Source organism: Schistocerca serialis, unplaced genomic scaffold (genome assembly GCF_023864345.2).
Source record: "Schistocerca serialis cubense isolate TAMUIC-IGC-003099 unplaced genomic scaffold, iqSchSeri2.2 HiC_scaffold_849, whole genome shotgun sequence".
In the NCBI taxonomy this organism is placed as follows: Eukaryota; Metazoa; Arthropoda; class Insecta; order Orthoptera; family Acrididae; genus Schistocerca; species Schistocerca serialis.
Genome location: NW_026048462.1, coordinates 11,881,995 through 11,898,551, shown reverse-complemented (window position 1 = coordinate 11,898,551; position 16,557 = coordinate 11,881,995). Strand labels below are relative to the sequence as shown.

At 48.1% G+C, this 16,557-nt stretch overlaps 1 protein-coding gene across 1 annotated transcript in view; it reads left to right on the top strand.

The window, feature by feature from the left end:
* Nucleotides 1-15,715, top strand: part of LOC126452317 (axoneme-associated protein mst101(2)-like) — a 44,528-nt gene extending 28,813 nt beyond the window's left edge. Inside the window, exon 2 of the mRNA XM_050091060.1 lies at nt 11,691-15,715. Within this exon, the coding sequence (XP_049947017.1) occupies nt 11,691-15,715 (4,025 nt within the window). The remainder of the gene's footprint in view (nt 1-11,690) is intronic.
* Nucleotides 15,716-16,557: the final 842 nt, after the last annotated feature.

Sequence of the window (16,557 nt, the reverse complement as noted above, 5' to 3'; positions counted from 1 at the left end):
ATTGAACCGCTGACATCGATAGCAACGCGTAGGGTTTGGGACATAAGGGCGAACGGAAATTATCTCATAGCCTGCTTTGATTTTTGATGGGAGTTGAACTTTGTCAAATGTCAAGAAGACAGTGCGGGTTGGAATGATGTTCGAGTCAACCCTTTTCATAACCCGATGAACAGCCGTGACGCCTTGGTCAGACAGATAGTGCTGAATTTCTTCGTCAGACAATCCATCGAGGGAGCGTGTATAAACGACTCCACGCGAGGAATTTAAGGTATGGTGCGGTTCCACCCAGACAGGGAAGGTGTGGAGCAGAGAAGTACGCAGCAATTTTTGAGCCTGGAGGGCACTGTGTGTTTCTAACAACAGGGTGCCATTCCGTAATCTGGAACAAGACTTTACAGGACCCGCAATTGCGTCGACACCTTTCTGAATAATGAAAGGGTTGACCGTGGAAAAGTCGTGACCTTCGTCAGACCGAGAAACAACAAGGAACTGTGGCAACGATGGAAGAACCGTCTGTGGCTGAGACTCAGTGAACTTACGTTTGTGAGCAGACATAGTGGAAGGTGAGGAAACCATTGCGGAAGAATCCCCCATTATTACCGGCGTCTCCGATGGCGTGCTCCTCCCTTGTGGGGGTCCTCTCTGAGGGCACTCCGGCCTTAGGTGATTGTTCACACCTCAGGTCACACCTCCCGACAAACGGACGGAGGGACCAATCGGCACTTTCGGAAGGTATCAGCTCGGGTAATCACCCCTCCCTTGGCCTGGCCGTTACCAGGGGGTACGTACGTGTCCTACCTGTCTACCCGGGGCGGGGAATTACGCGTTACCCCGTCACCGGCTACGCATGGAAGTGCATGGGTCGGCCTTCAGACACGCACAGGGAGGAAAAAAGAGAAAGGGAAAGGAAAGAAAAGGGGGTCTCAAACGCCGCAGCGGAGAAAAGGGCAAGGAGAAGAGGGAAGGAAAAGAAGGACAGAGGAAGGACGAGGACTTGCAAGTGTAAAAGCAATTAATTTGGAACAGTTTTGAGCGTCCGTCTCCGGACGTAGGCACAAACCATACTCCCAGAGGGGGAGAAAGGGAAGGAAAGAGCCAGAGGTGAGGGGGGGGGCGAAGATGGGGGAAGGGGAGGGATGCGGAGAGGGAAGGGAAGGTATGCAGCCCGGAAAGGAAGGAGGGCCACATTAGCTCGGGGTCCCGTGCTCGCTACGCTCGTGTCCACAAAAGAGTTGTGCACCCCCTGGGGGGCCTCTTCCATCGTGTGGGCAAACCTCAGATAGCTCTCTGGGACCTAGGTCCACTCCTATTTCCAGCCAGACCATAGTAGATCATTGTGGACTCTCGCTGTCTCCAGTACCTGGGGCCGCTATTTTGCGGAGATCCCAAGCTACTCCCACTATCACCCTCCCTTCTGTCAGAAAAAAGTGGAGTAGGCTCTGGTGAATCCCTTCTCTCAGAATCGTGACTGCTATAATGCTGCTTTTATGTAGGGAAAGGTAGATTATGCTCTCATCTCGTCCTCGTTTTTCACATTGGGCCGGATTAAGTTCACATTCAGATGTTGCAGAACCTTTCTTTTGTGGTCAAGACTTTCTCCATCATATGTACAATCACATCTGGACAGATGGGACATTTACCAGACACTGGCGTGAAGCCACTGTCATACCCATATATAAGCCTGATAAGCTATCTCCTTTTCTCACTAGCTGTGTTCACAAGGTGATGGAAAGTTTGTACAGTGGTTAGTAGATTGTGAGACTAAAGCCACCACAGCAGAAAGGCATAAATCTAAGTGGATTTAAAGCATGCTGGTCTGCAGTTGACCATCTTGTGACTTCAGTCCATTATGTAAACGATTTTTGTGGAAATGAAAGACTATGGTGAGATTGGAGAAAACCAATGACACTTTCTGGGGGCTGGTATCCTCTGTACTCACTACACGTCGAGCCGCCGAGGCCGATTGCCCCGTTTCCTTCAAGAATTTCTTAAATACAGAGTTTTGAAGTATGCGTGGGTTCTTCCCTGTCAGTCAGCTTAATCCAGGAAAACAGTGTGCCTCTGAGTTCCGTCCTGAGCGTCATCTTTGTTATCGCCGTTATCCCTACTATGGTTTGTCTCATGCTTTGCATCTCCAGCTCTCTCTTTGTACGTGATTCTGCAACCTATTTCAGTTCTCCACAGACTTTTCTCCTTGATCAGCATCTTCAGCATTGTCTCAACTGTCTTCACTCATGGAGCATTGACATTGGCTTTTGCTTTTCCACTGATAAAATATGAATTTCTGGCAGCTCATTGGGTCTCCTCCACAAACAGTCTTCACCTCTTTGGCCTGCTGCTCTTCAGTTTGCTGAAACTACGAAATTACTGGGGCTCATGTTTGACAATACTTTCGTAAGCTTCCCATGTGTCTTACCTGGCCACATGCAGTACCAGGTCACAATGTCCTGTGTGTGCTCTGCGATACTTTGTAAGGAGTGGATCACACCCACAGTGTAGTTTCAAACAGAGAAGGGATTGATGCAAACAGATGAGAGTGGTGTTTCATTTATTCCTCTGCATGTCTCCATTTTATGCCACCTAAATACACTCCACCATCGTAGTACCTATTTCAACACTTGTGCATTTTACACTAGTCCAGTCTGTGTACAGAAGCGGTCAAACTACCCCCGTCATACTGATGTGATGCTCTCCTCAGCAGATGGACATGCTATTTGTCTGCAATGCCTGGACCCCATCCTGTGCCGCCTCCTTTGATGACTCCCTCGATTGCCAGTATGGGATGTGTCATTCATCTGTTACTTCCTGGAGTTCACTTTACAGTTTCAGTGTGTTACTACCTGCCACATTCCTAATGGGTGTGAATCCTTAACCACCTTGGCTTCGTGCAAGCAGCCCATGTTCACCTTTGACTTAATTCACTTCCTAAGGATACTACTTCAGATTCTATCTATCGCTGTAAATTTCTCGATCTTCACACCGAACTTAGCAACAGTAACTTTCTGTACACCGGTGTCTCTCAGACTGGTACCAATGACGAAAGCATACCTAACACCATCATCAATGATTTTTGGTATTTTACACTGCGTAGTATTTACAGCACTGCTCTGACCTGTATCACACCTTGCAGTACATCTAGTGTGACAGGCTTTTTAATTGACTCATCGAATCGGTGCCTTTCCAAGCCTCCCTGTGCTACACACCATCCATCCTTTAGTGAAATGTGTCAGAAAGCTCCTCTTCCTCACTCTCGATTGAGCCACTATGACGCTTGTGTCCCTCATCACATTGGTCTGGTCTGAAACAATACTGTTGCCATTGTTGCAATCCTACCACAGCCCACTGTCTCCCATTGCTTCCAATATCTGTGTTGCCATCTGTCAGCAGATTGCATCCCTTTGGCAACACCACTGATCTTCCTTTCATGGGAATTAAACCTCTCAGCTGTTTGGCCAACCTCCTCTCGACCCTTTCACCCTAGGTCGCATATTGGCCACTGTAATTTTAGCCATATCATTTGTTAAGTGGTAATCCCTTACCATTTTGTGTTCATTGTCATCACCATTTCCTGACCAAACGCCCATTTTTAACCACCTAGTCCAATTTATGTTCGCTAAAATGGCCAGTAACTCACAGCAAACGACGTGCAGATCGTCAACTGCGTTTCTCTTATCCATCGTAGCAATATGGTGGAATCTTCAGTTCAGGACCTCCGTCCTCTCTGTGGAGTATTTTATGGACGTTTCTAAGTGGGGAAGTCAGTTTTAGCCGTCTGTTTCTGTCAATTTGGCTTAATGTGTGGTCATTTTTAACTCCTCCTTCGTATTTCTGTTCTTAGGTTCTTACATGGGCATATATGACGTTATTACGAGGGCAGTTCAATAAGTAATGCAACACTTTTTTTCTGAAACAGGGGTTGTTTTATTCAGCATTGAAATACACCAGGTTATTCCCCAATCTTTTAGCTACACAACACTATTTTTCAACGTAATCTCCATTCAATGCTACGGCCTTACGCCACCTTGAAATGAGGGCCTGTATGCCTGCACGGTACCATTCCACTGGTCGATGTCGGAGCCAACGTCGTACTGCATCAATAACTTCTTCATCATCCGCATAGTGCCTCCCACGGATTGCGTCCTTCATTGGGCCAAACATATGGAAATCCGACAGTGCGAGATCGGGGCTGTAGGATGCATGAGGAAGAACAGTCCACTGAAGTTTTGTGAGCTCCTCTCGGGTGCGAAGACATGTGTAAGGTCTTGCGTTGTCATGAAGGAGAAGTTCGTTCAGATTTTTGTGCCTACGAACACGCTGAAATCTTTTCTTCAATTTCTGAAGAGTAGCACAATACACTTCAGAGTTGATCGTTAGACCATGGGGAAGGACATCGAACACCTTCAGCGTCCCAGAAGACTGTAACCATGACTTTACCGGCTGAGGGTATGGTTTTAAACTTTTTCTTGGTAGGGGAGTGGATGTGGCGCCACTCCATTGATTGCCGTTTTGTTTCAGGTTCGAAGTGATGAACCCATGTTTCATCGCCTGTAACAATCTTTGACAAGAAATTGTCACCCTCAGCCACATGACGAGCAAGCAATTCCGCACAGATGGTTCTCCTTTGCTCTTTATGGTGTTCGGTTAGACAACGAGGGACCCAGCGGTAACAAACCTTTGAATATACCAACTGGTGAACAATTGTGACAGCACTACCAACAGATGTCAAGTTGAGCACTGAGTTGTTTGATGGTGATCCGTCGATCATCTCGAACGAGTGTGTTCGCACGCTCCGCCATTGCAGGAGTCACAGCTGTGCACGGCCGGCCCGCACGCGGGAGATCAGACAGTCTTGCTTGACCTTGCGGCGATGACACACGCTTTGCCCAACGACTCACCGTGCTTTTGTCCACTGTCAGATCACCGTAGACATTCTGTAAGCGCCTATGAATATCTGAGATGCCCTGGTTTTCCGCCAAAAGAAACTCGATCACTGCCCGTTGTTTCCAACGCACATCCGTTACACACGCCATTTTAACAGCTCCGTACAGCGCTGCCACCTGTCGGAAGTCAATGAAATTATACGAGACGAAGCGGGAATGTTTGAAAATATTCCACAAGAAATTTCCGGTTTTTTCAACCAAAATTGGCCGAGAAAAAAAATGTGTTGCATTACTTATTGAACTGCCCTCGTAGATTTTGTGCCACAGAACAAAACAATTAGTATTAAGAATATCTTTTGGGGATTTGTCAAAAACAATTCAAATTGAGTTTGAAGAACCTTACAGATGTACAGCTCTTCACGACTTTTACTGGACTGCCTTTATGGGTACTGACAAGAAATGGACTATTGGCAGGGATTCGCCATATATAAGGAACTATTGAGCTGTAAGTGTCTGACGTAACATGAAAAATATTAAAATTGTGTGTGTAATCCAATATAGCAGAATCCTTTAATCATCTAAATTATATTTTTTTCCATTTAAAATCAAATATGTAATTTAGTCACCAACTTTTGGTATGTATTTTTAGGACCTTGTCCGTTTGTGGCCATAATTTGTTGCTAAAAATCCTCTATTTATTGTAACCCATTTTTAGGGGCGAATAAAGGAAAAATACATGACAAAATGTCTTGTATGACATTTTATTTTAGAAAGCAATTGACAATTCCTATGAAGTATTGGTTGCATTGCATCGTGGAGTTAAAATTTGGTAAACTAGAATACATTTTGCAATAAATATTCATCATACCTTCCCCTTTTGACAACAGACTATATTGCTGAACCGACTATTTTCATAGCAATTCCTCTTGACACATGCACTAACAAAAATGTCATTACCCCCATGCGGGTCTGGGGATGCGGGTCTGGGGGTTAGGTCTGAGGTATTCGTGCCTGTCGTACAAGGCGACTAAAAGGAGCTTCACACATTTTGGCCTTTATGTCATGGTCCCCTGTAGGGTTTGACCTCCATTCTTCAAAATTTTATCGAAGAGCAAGCCAAATGGGTTTTTTTTTTTTGTGGTTTTAGGGCGCACAACTTCAATGGTCATTAGCGCCCTGACTACTCTAAGAATACACCGTGAGGCACAAGTTGACCACAACAACTAAAAGGGAAAACACGATAAAAGACAGACTGACAGGCATAGGATTAAAAAACAGCATCATCAAATGTCCTTAGCGAGGTTTGTCAAATTGATAAAACGAAGAACACGAGCAGCTGCTCGTGGGTCATCCGCTAAAATGGCATCGAAAGTATTTGGCAGGTTAAGATCGAGGCGCAGTGTGTTAAGATCTGGACAGGACAGTAAAATGTGTCTAACCGTCAGCAAGTGCCCACATGGGCAGAACGGCGCCGGCGCAGCCGTCAGCAGATGGCGATGGCTGAACCGGCAGTGTCCAATTCTTAACTGGGCTAAAATGACCTTCTCCCGCCGAGAAGGGCGTGAGGAGGACGTCCAAGCCACGGGAAGAGGTTTTAAGGCCCGAAGCTTGTTGTCGGTAAGTGCAGCCCAATCGGCATGCCACAGAGATAAGATGCGCCGACAAATCACCCTGCTAAAATCGGACGAAGGGACGCAACAAAAAGCTGTCCGAGGCTGGAGGACCGCAGCCTTGGCCGCGGCATCTGCAGCTTCGTTCCCAGGGATACCGACATGGCCAGGAACCCACATAAAGCTAACTGGAGAACCGACGTCCACCAGCTGCTGAAGAGAGCGTTGGATCCGGTGTACGAAAGGGTGAACTGGGTACGGATCACTGAGGCTCTGGATGGCGCTCAGGGAATCTGAGCAGATGACATAAGCAGAATGTCGGTGGCGGCAGATGTAAAGAACAGCCTGGTAGAGGGCAAAGAGCTCAGCTGTGAAGACAGAACAATGGTCATGGAGCCGGTATTTGAAACTTTGTGCCTCGACAATAAAGGAACACCCGACCCCGTCATTGGTCTTAGAGCCATCTGTATAAATGAATGTCATGTCGATGAACTTCGAACGAAGTTCCAAAAAACGGGAGTGGTAGACCGAACCGGGGGTGACCTCTTTTGGGAGCGAGCTGAGGTCAAGGTGAACGCGGACCTGAGCCTGGAGCCAAGGTGGCGTGCGGCTCTCGCCCACTCGAAAGGTTGCAGGGAGTGAAAAATTAAGGTGTTGAAGGAGGCGACGAAAGCGAACTCCAGGGGGTAGCAGGGCAGAGACATACAACCCGTATTGACGGTCAAGAGAGTCGTCAAAAAAGGAACGATAAGACGGATGGTCGGGCATTGACAGTAGCCGACAGGCATACCGACAAAGCAGTATATCGCGCCGGTAGGTGAGTGGCAATTCGCCAGCGTCAGCATGAAGACTCTCTACGGGACTGGTATAAAATGCTCCGATCGCAAGTCGTAAACCCCGATGTTGTATGGAGTTGAGGCGGCGTAAGATGGATGGCCGTGCAGAGGAGTATACGAAGCTCCCATAATCCAGCTTGGAGCGGACGATCGACCGATATAGACGAAGTAGGACGGTTCGATCCGCTCCCCACGACAGACCACTGAGAACACGGAGGACATTTATAGAACGGGTACAACGGGCGGCCAAATAGGACACATGTGGAGACCAGCTAAGTTTCCTGTCAAATGTAAGGCCTAAAAATTTGGTTGTCTCCATGATTGGGAGAGCAACGGGACCGAGTCGTAAGGACGGTGGGAGAAACTCTTTGTAGCGCCAGAAGTTAATACAGACCGTCTTCTCGGCAGAAAAACGGAAGCCATTGGCGACACTCCAGGAGTAAAGACGGTCAAGAGAACGCTGAAGACAGCGCTCCAGGACACGTGTACACTGCGCGCTGCAATAGATGGTAAAATCGTCCACGAAAAGGGAGCCTGATACATCAGCTGGGAGGCAATCCATTATTGGATTGATCGCGATGGCGAAGAGAGCGACGCTCAAGACTGAGCCCTGTGGCACCCCATTCTCCTGGCGAAAGGTGTCGGACAGGACAGAACCCACACGTACCCTGAACTGTCGATCCATTAAAAAGGAACGAATAAAAAGAGGGAGGCGACCGCGAAGGCCCCATGTATGCATGGTGCGGAGAATGCCCGCCTTCCAACAGGTGTCGTAAGCCTTCTCCAAATCAAAGAACACAGCCGCGGTCGGGCGCTTCCGCAAGAAGTTATTCATAATGAAGGTCGACAAGGTAACCAGATGGTCAACAGCAGAGCGGCGCCTACGAAATCCACATTGTACATTGGTAAGTAGGCGTCGAGACTCGAGCAGCCAAACCAATCGAGAGTTAACCATTCGCTCCATCACTTTACAGACACAGCTGGTAAGCGAGATAGGTCGATAACTGGAAGGCAAGTGCTTGTCCTTCCCCGGCTTAGGAATCGGGACAACAATAGACTCGCGCCAGCATGCGGGAACGTGTCCCTCAATCCAGATGCGATTGTATGTACGAAGAAGAAAACCTTTACCCGCAGGAGGAAGGTTCTTCAGCATCTGAATATGAATAGAATCTGGCCCTGGAGCAGAGCGCCGTGATCGGCCAAGTGCGTTTTCGAGTTCCCGCATGGTGAATGGGGCATTATAACTTTCACAATTCGAGGAGCGGAAGTTAGGTGGCCTAGCCTCCTCTGCCTGTTTGCGGGGGAGGAAGGCAGGGTGGTAATGAGCGGAGCTCGAAACCTCTGCGAAAAAGCGGCCGAAGGCATTGGAGACAGCCTCAGGGGCCACAAGGACGTCATTCGCGACCTTCAAGCCAGAAACTGGTGAGTGGACCTTAGTGCCAGATAGCCGGCGCAGGCTACCCCAGACAACAGAAGAAGGAGTAAAACTGTTGAAGGTGCTTGTGAAAGCAGCCCAGCTGGCTTTCTTGCTTTCTTTGATAATACGACGACACTGAGCACGTAATCGTTTATAATTGATACAATTCGCCACTGTAGGGTGGCGTTTAAATGTGCGTAAAGCACGTCGACGAGCACGTAAAGCGTCTCTACATGCTGCGGTCCACCAGGGGACCGGTACGCGACGTGGAGAAGGAGGGTGAGGGATGGAATATTCAGCAGCAGCGAGAATGACTTCCGTGAGGTGTGCGACCTGACGATCGCAGCTTGTAAAGGTTTGATCCTGAAAGGTCGCCCTGGAAGAGAAGAGCCCCCAGTCTGCCTTGGAGATGGTCCAATTAGAGAAGCACGGAGATGGGGTATGCTGCAGGAGATGGATAACACACGGGAAGTGGTCGCTCGAATATGTATCAGAAAGTGCATACCACTCAAACCGGCGTGCAAGTTGGGGAGTACATATAGAGAGTTCTAAATGGGAATAGGTGTGAGACGTGTCCGAAAGAAAAGTAGGGGCGCCAGTATTGAGGCAGACAAGATCGAGCTGGTTGAAAAGGTCTGCTAACAAGGAGCCCCTCGGGCAGGATGCTGGAAAGCCCCAAAGGGGATGGTGGGCATTGAAGTCTCCAGTTAACAAAAATGGTGCAGGTAGCTGAGCAATAAGTTGCATCACGTCTGCCCTGGTAACAGCAGATGGAGTGTAAACGGTAGAAAAGGAAAACGTAAAAGTGGGGAGAGTAATGCGGATGGCCACTACCTGCAGGCCGGTGTGCAACGTGATGGGATCGTAGTAAATATCATCCCGGACCAGCAACATAACCCCTCCATGAGCTGGCATACCTACCACAGGGGGTAGGTCAAAACGCACAGAGGTGTAGTGTGCCAAGGCAATTTGATCGCATGGGCGTAGCTTCGTTTCCTGGAGGGCTACGACGAGTGGACGGTGCAAGCGGAGCAGCAACTTCAAGTCCTCTCGGTTCGAGCGAATGCTGCGAATATTCCAGTGAATAAGTGCCATCGTAAGAAAAGGAAGATGAGAGAAGTGATCACCTCGAAGGCCGCTTAGGGCCTGGCTTCGAGCGAGCACTGCCGCCGCTATCAGTAGGCGGACAGTCATCGTCCATGTGGTCTATAGGGTCATCGGCCATCTCGGGAGGATGGCCGGGAGGGGGAGCTGCCTCCGCCAGTGAACGGCCAGATGTACGGCTACCAGCGGTGCGGCCAGGCGAAACAGATGACGGCCTGGGGCGGCAACCGCTGGGTGGCGCAGGAGAAGGAATGCGCCGTGGCGGAGAAGGAGAACTGTGCTTCCTATGCGCCTTTTTAGAAGGACGTGTAGTGGAAGTACCGGTCGAAGGCTGGGAGGTCGAGGTACGGAGGAAGTCTGCACGGGATGGTTCCTTCTTGAAGGCCCGTGCATCTGACTTCGATGTCTTCGTCTTAGCAGAAGCTGAGGAAGGTGCTCGTGTCTGTGGGGTGATGGGAGGAAGAGGAGACGTCGACCGCGCGATCTTAGCACCGGCCGAACGGACGACCGTGGTGCTGAAGGTCAGATCGCATGTCTGGGTTGCTACCTCCCGGGTAGTCCGAGGAGAGGCGAGGACAGTACTGTATTTCCCCGCTGGGAGCAGCATGGGCTTCCTACTAGCCAATAGCTTGCGAGCAGCCGAGGTGGACACTTTCTCTTTGACCCGAATTTCTTGGATACAGCGTTCTTCCTTATAGACAGGACAGTCGCGGGAGGATGCGGCATGGTCACCCTGACAGTTCACACAACGAGGAGACGGAGGTGGACAGTCACCCTCATGGGCATCCCTGCCACAAGTGACACATTTAGCCGCATTGGAACAAGACTGTCTAGTGTGATTGAAACGCTGACACTGGTAGCAGCGCGTAGGTGTCGGGACATAGGGGCGAACAGAAATAACCTCGTAGCCCGCCTTTATGCGCGATGGCAGCTTAACACTATCGAAGGTCAAGAAAATTGTCCGGGTCGGTACAAGGTCATTGTTGACCTTTTTCATGACCCTATGGACAGCCGTCACGCCCTGCTCAGCGAGGAATGATTGAAGCTCCTCATCAGTCAATCCGTCGAGGGAGCTAGTATACACTACACCACGAGACGAGTTCAAAGTTCGGTGGGCCTCCACCCGGACAGGGAACGTGTACAGGAGGGTGGCCCGAAGCAGTTTTTGTGCCTGAAAGGCACTCTCAGTTTCTAGTAATAAGGTGCCGTTTCGCAACCTGGTACAAGATTTGACAGATCCGGCTATGGCATCTACGCCCTTCTGAATAACGAAAGGGTTGACAGAGGAAAAATCCTGTCCGTCCTCAGATCGAGAAACTACGAGGAATTGTGGGGCAGGCGGTAGTACTTTTGTCACTGTTGGCTGGTCACGTTTCCGTTTTTGAGTCGAAGTCGAAAGAGATGGAGTAGAATCCATTGCGGAGGAATCCCCCATGATTGCCAGCGTCCCCGATGGCGCGCTCCTTCCTTGTGGGGACCCTCTCAGAGGGCACTCCCGCCTTAGGTGAATGTTTACACCTCAGGTCACACCTCCCGAGTAACAGACGGAGGGCCAATCGGCATGGTCAGAAGGTATCAGCTCAGGCAATCACCCCTCCCCGGGCCTGGCCTTTACCAGGGGGTACGCGCGTGCCTTACATGTCTACCCAGGGCGGGGAATTACGCGTTACCCCGTCACCGGCTACGCGTGCGAACGCGTGGGTCGGCCTTCAGGCACGCACAGGGAGGAAGGAAGAAGAGGAAAAAGAAGAGAGAGAGGGAGAAAGAGGACAGACTGTCTCAAACGCCGAGGCGGAGACCAGAGAAGGCAAGGAGAAAAAGGCAAGGAGAAAAAGGCAAGGAGAAAAAGGCAAGGAGAAAAAGGCAAGGAGAAAAAGGCAAGGAGAAAAAGGCAAGGAGAAAAAGGCAAGGAGAAAAAGGCAAGGAGAAAAAGGCAAGGAGAAAAAGGCAAGGAGAAAAAGGCAAGGAGAAAAAGGCAAGGAGAAAAAGGCAAGGAGAAAAAGGCAAGGAGAAAAAGGCAAGGAGAAAAAGGCAAGGAGAAAAAGGCAAGGAGAAAAAGGCAAGGAGAAAAAGGCAAGGAGAAAAAGGCAAGGAGAAAAAGGCAAGGAGAAAAAGGCAAGGAGAAAAAGGCAAGGAGAAAAAGGCAAGGAGGAGAAGGCAAGGAGGAGAAGGCAAGGAGAAAAAGGCAAGGAGAAAAAGGCAAGGAGAAAAAGGCAAGGAGAAAAAGGCAAGGAGAAAAAGGCAAGGAGAAAAAGGCAAGGAGAAAAAGGCAAGGAGAAAAAGGCAAGGAGAAAAAGGCAAGGAGAAAAAGGCAAGGAGAAAAAGGCAAGGAGAAAAAGGCAAGGAGAAAAAGGCAAGGAGAAAAAGGCAAGGAGAAAAAGGCAAGGAGAAAAAGGCAAGGAGAAAAAGGCAAGGAGAAAAAGGCAAGGAGAAAAAGGCAAGGAGAAAAAGGCAAGGAGAAAAAGGCAAGGAGAAAAAGGCAAGGAGAAAAAGGCAAGGAGAAAAAGGCAAGGAGAAAAAGGCAAGGAGAAAAAGGCAAGGAGAAAAAGGCAAGGAGAAAAAGGCAAGGAGAAAAAGGCAAGGAGAAAAAGGCAAGGAGAAAAAGGCAAGGAGAAAAAGGCAAGGAGAAAAAGGCAAGGAGAAAAAGGCAAGGAGAAAAAGGCAAGGAGAAAAAGGCAAGGAGAAAAAGGCAAGGAGAAAAAGGCAAGGAGAAAAAGGCAAGGAGAAAAAGGCAAGGAGAAAAAGGCAAGGAGAAAAAGGCAAGGAGAAAAAGGCAAGGAGAAAAAGGCAAGGAGAAAAAGGCAAGGAGAAAAAGGCAAGGAGAAAAAGGCAAGGAGAAAAAGGCAAGGAGAAAAAGGCAAGGAGAAAAAGGCAAGGAGAAAAAGGCAAGGAGAAAAAGGCAAGGAGAAAAAGGCAAGGAGAAAAAGGCAAGGAGAAAAAGGCAAGGAGAAAAAGGCAAGGAGAAAAAGGCAAGGAGAAAAAGGCAAGGAGAAAAAGGCAAGGAGAAAAAGGCAAGGAGAAAAAGGCAAGGAGAAAAAGGCAAGGAGAAAAAGGCAAGGAGAAAAAGGCAAGGAGAAAAAGGCAAGGAGAAAAAGGCAAGGAGAAAAAGGCAAGGAGAAAAAGGCAAGGAGAAAAAGGCAAGGAGAAAAAGGCAAGGAGAAAAAGGCAAGGAGAAAAAGGCAAGGAGAAAAAGGCAAGGAGAAAAAGGCAAGGAGAAAAAGGCAAGGAGAAAAAGGCAAGGAGAAAAAGGCAAGGAGAAAAAGGCAAGGAGAAAAAGGCAAGGAGAAAAAGGCAAGGAGAAAAAGGCAAGGAGAAAAAGGCAAGGAGAAAAAGGCAAGGAGAAAAAGGCAAGGAGAAAAAGGCAAGGAGAAAAAGGCAAGGAGAAAAAGGCAAGGAGAAAAAGGCAAGGAGAAAAAGGCAAGGAGAAAAAGGCAAGGAGAAAAAGGCAAGGAGAAAAAGGCAAGGAGAAAAAGGCAAGGAGAAAAAGGCAAGGAGAAAAAGGCAAGGAGAAAAAGGCAAGGAGAAAAAGGCAAGGAGAAAAAGGCAAGGAGAAAAAGGCAAGGAGAAAAAGGCAAGGAGAAAAAGGCAAGGAGAAAAAGGCAAGGAGAAAAAGGCAAGGAGAAAAAGGCAAGGAGAAAAAGGCAAGGAGAAAAAGGCAAGGAGAAAAAGGCAAGGAGAAAAAGGCAAGGAGAAAAAGGCAAGGAGAAAAAGGCAAGGAGAAAAAGGCAAGGAGAAAAAGGCAAGGAGAAAAAGGCAAGGAGAAAAAGGCAAGGAGAAAAAGGCAAGGAGAAAAAGGCAAGGAGAAAAAGGCAAGGAGAAAAAGGCAAGGAGAAAAAGGCAAGGAGAAAAAGGCAAGGAGAAAAAGGCAAGGAGAAAAAGGCAAGGAGAAAAAGGCAAGGAGAAAAAGGCAAGGAGAAAAAGGCAAGGAGAAAAAGGCAAGGAGAAAAAGGCAAGGAGAAAAAGGCAAGGAGAAAAAGGCAAGGAGAAAAAGGCAAGGAGAAAAAGGCAAGGAGAAAAAGGCAAGGAGAAAAAGGCAAGGAGAAAAAGGCAAGGAGAAAAAGGCAAGGAGAAAAAGGCAAGGAGAAAAAGGCAAGGAGAAAAAGGCAAGGAGAAAAAGGCAAGGAGAAAAAGGCAAGGAGAAAAAGGCAAGGAGAAAAAGGCAAGGAGAAAAAGGCAAGGAGAAAAAGGCAAGGAGAAAAAGGCAAGGAGAAAAAGGCAAGGAGAAAAAGGCAAGGAGAAAAAGGCAAGGAGAAAAAGGCAAGGAGAAAAAGGCAAGGAGAAAAAGGCAAGGAGAAAAAGGCAAGGAGAAAAAGGCAAGGAGAAAAAGGCAAGGAGAAAAAGGCAAGGAGAAAAAGGCAAGGAGAAAAAGGCAAGGAGAAAAAGGCAAGGAGAAAAAGGCAAGGAGAAAAAGGCAAGGAGAAAAAGGCAAGGAGAAAAAGGCAAGGAGAAAAAGGCAAGGAGAAAAAGGCAAGGAGGAGAAGGCAAGGAGAAAAAGGCAAGGAGAAAAAGGCAAGGAGAAAAAGGCAAGGAGAAAAAGGCAAGGAGAAAAAGGCAAGGAGAAAAAGGCAAGGAGAAAAAGGCAAGGAGAAAAAGGCAAGGAGAAAAAGGCAAGGAGAAAAAGGCAAGGAGAAAAAGGCAAGGAGAAAAAGGCAAGGAGAAAAAGGCAAGGAGAAAAAGGCAAGGAGAAAAAGGCAAGGAGAAAAAGGCAAGGAGAAAAAGGCAAGGAGAAAAAGGCAAGGAGAAAAAGGCAAGGAGAAAAAGGCAAGGAGAAAAAGGCAAGGAGAAAAAGGCAAGGAGAAAAAGGCAAGGAGAAAAAGGCAAGGAGAAAAAGGCAAGGAGAAAAAGGCAAGGAGAAAAAGGCAAGGAGAAAAAGGCAAGGAGAAAAAGGCAAGGAGAAAAAGGCAAGGAGAAAAAGGCAAGGAGAAAAAGGCAAGGAGAAAAAGGCAAGGAGAAAAAGGCAAGGAGAAAAAGGCAAGGAGAAAAAGGCAAGGAGAAAAAGGCAAGGAGAAAAAGGCAAGGAGAAAAAGGCAAGGAGAAAAAGGCAAGGAGAAAAAGGCAAGGAGAAAAAGGCAAGGAGAAAAAGGCAAGGAGAAAAAGGCAAGGAGAAAAAGGCAAGGAGAAAAAGGCAAGGAGAAAAAGGCAAGGAGAAAAAGGCAAGGAGAAAAAGGCAAGGAGAAAAAGGCAAGGAGAAAAAGGCAAGGAGAAAAAGGCAAGGAGAAAAAGGCAAGGAGAAAAAGGCAAGGAGAAAAAGGCAAGGAGAAAAAGGCAAGGAGAAAAAGGCAAGGAGAAAAAGGCAAGGAGAAAAAGGCAAGGAGAAAAAGGCAAGGAGAAAAAGGCAAGGAGAAAAAGGCAAGGAGAAAAAGGCAAGGAGAAAAAGGCAAGGAGAAAAAGGCAAGGAGAAAAAGGCAAGGAGAAAAAGGCAAGGAGAAAAAGGCAAGGAGAAAAAGGCAAGGAGAAAAAGGCAAGGAGAAAAAGGCAAGGAGAAAAAGGCAAGGAGAAAAAGGCAAGGAGAAAAAGGCAAGGAGAAAAAGGCAAGGAGAAAAAGGCAAGGAGAAAAAGGCAAGGAGAAAAAGGCAAGGAGAAAAAGGCAAGGAGAAAAAGGCAAGGAGAAAAAGGCAAGGAGAAAAAGGCAAGGAGAAAAAGGCAAGGAGAAAAAGGCAAGGAGAAAAAGGCAAGGAGAAAAAGGCAAGGAGAAAAAGGCAAGGAGAAAAAGGCAAGGAGAAAAAGGCAAGGAGAAAAAGGCAAGGAGAAAAAGGCAAGGAGAAAAAGGCAAGGAGAAAAAGGCAAGGAGAAAAAGGCAAGGAGAAAAAGGCAATGAGAAGGCAAGGAGAAAAAGGCAATGAGAAGGCAAGGAGAAAAAGGCAATGAGAAGGCAAGGAGAAAAAGGCAATGAGAAGGCAAGGAGAAAAAGGCAATGAGAAGGCAAGGAGAAAAAGGCAATGAGAAGGCAAGGAGAAAAAGGCAATGAGAAGGCAAGGAGAAAAAGGCAATGAGAAGGCAAGGAGAAAAAGGCAATGAGAAGGCAAGGAGAAGTCAAGGGAATGAGTAAGGAAGACAGTGAGGTCGAGAAGAGCAAGGAAAGGAACCAACAAAAGGAAGGAAGGAAGAAACGAGAAGTGAAAAACCAAAAAGACCACGATTATAGGTCGTGGAACCGTCCGTCTCCGGACGCAGGCGCTAACTACCCCCGTGAGGGGGATGGACTCCTTTTAGTCGCCTCTTACGACAGGCAGGAATACCGCGGGCCTATTCTAATCCCCGGACCCGCAGGGGGGAAGCCAAATGGGGAAGGGCACTTTACAAGGTGCATCGTGTCCATCGTGCATTGATATCTTTAGCCCACTTCCTCGTCGTTGCACTGCAGTCCTGCTCTTGGGCAAGGACACCTTCCTAGGCGCATTTTCCACCAGGAACTATTCAGTGTATTTTTGCGCTGACTATGACTGAACTACTTTGCACCTGATACAGAGCGTGGTAGCCAACCCGTTCTGGTGGGGCCATGTACCCTGATGGTAGTAGCCCCCTGACCACACAGGAATTGCTCTGCTGATTCCTGCACCGTTTACTACCCATGTATTCCAACGGTTAAATGCCCATCCCGCTGGAGCATCGGTACTCCCAGCAATGGCTATCCTGCCAGGTGGCCTTTGCTGCAGCTGGGTGGCGCCTGAAGGGAGGGCCCCTGCTCAGGGTGGGCGGCAACAGGGCTG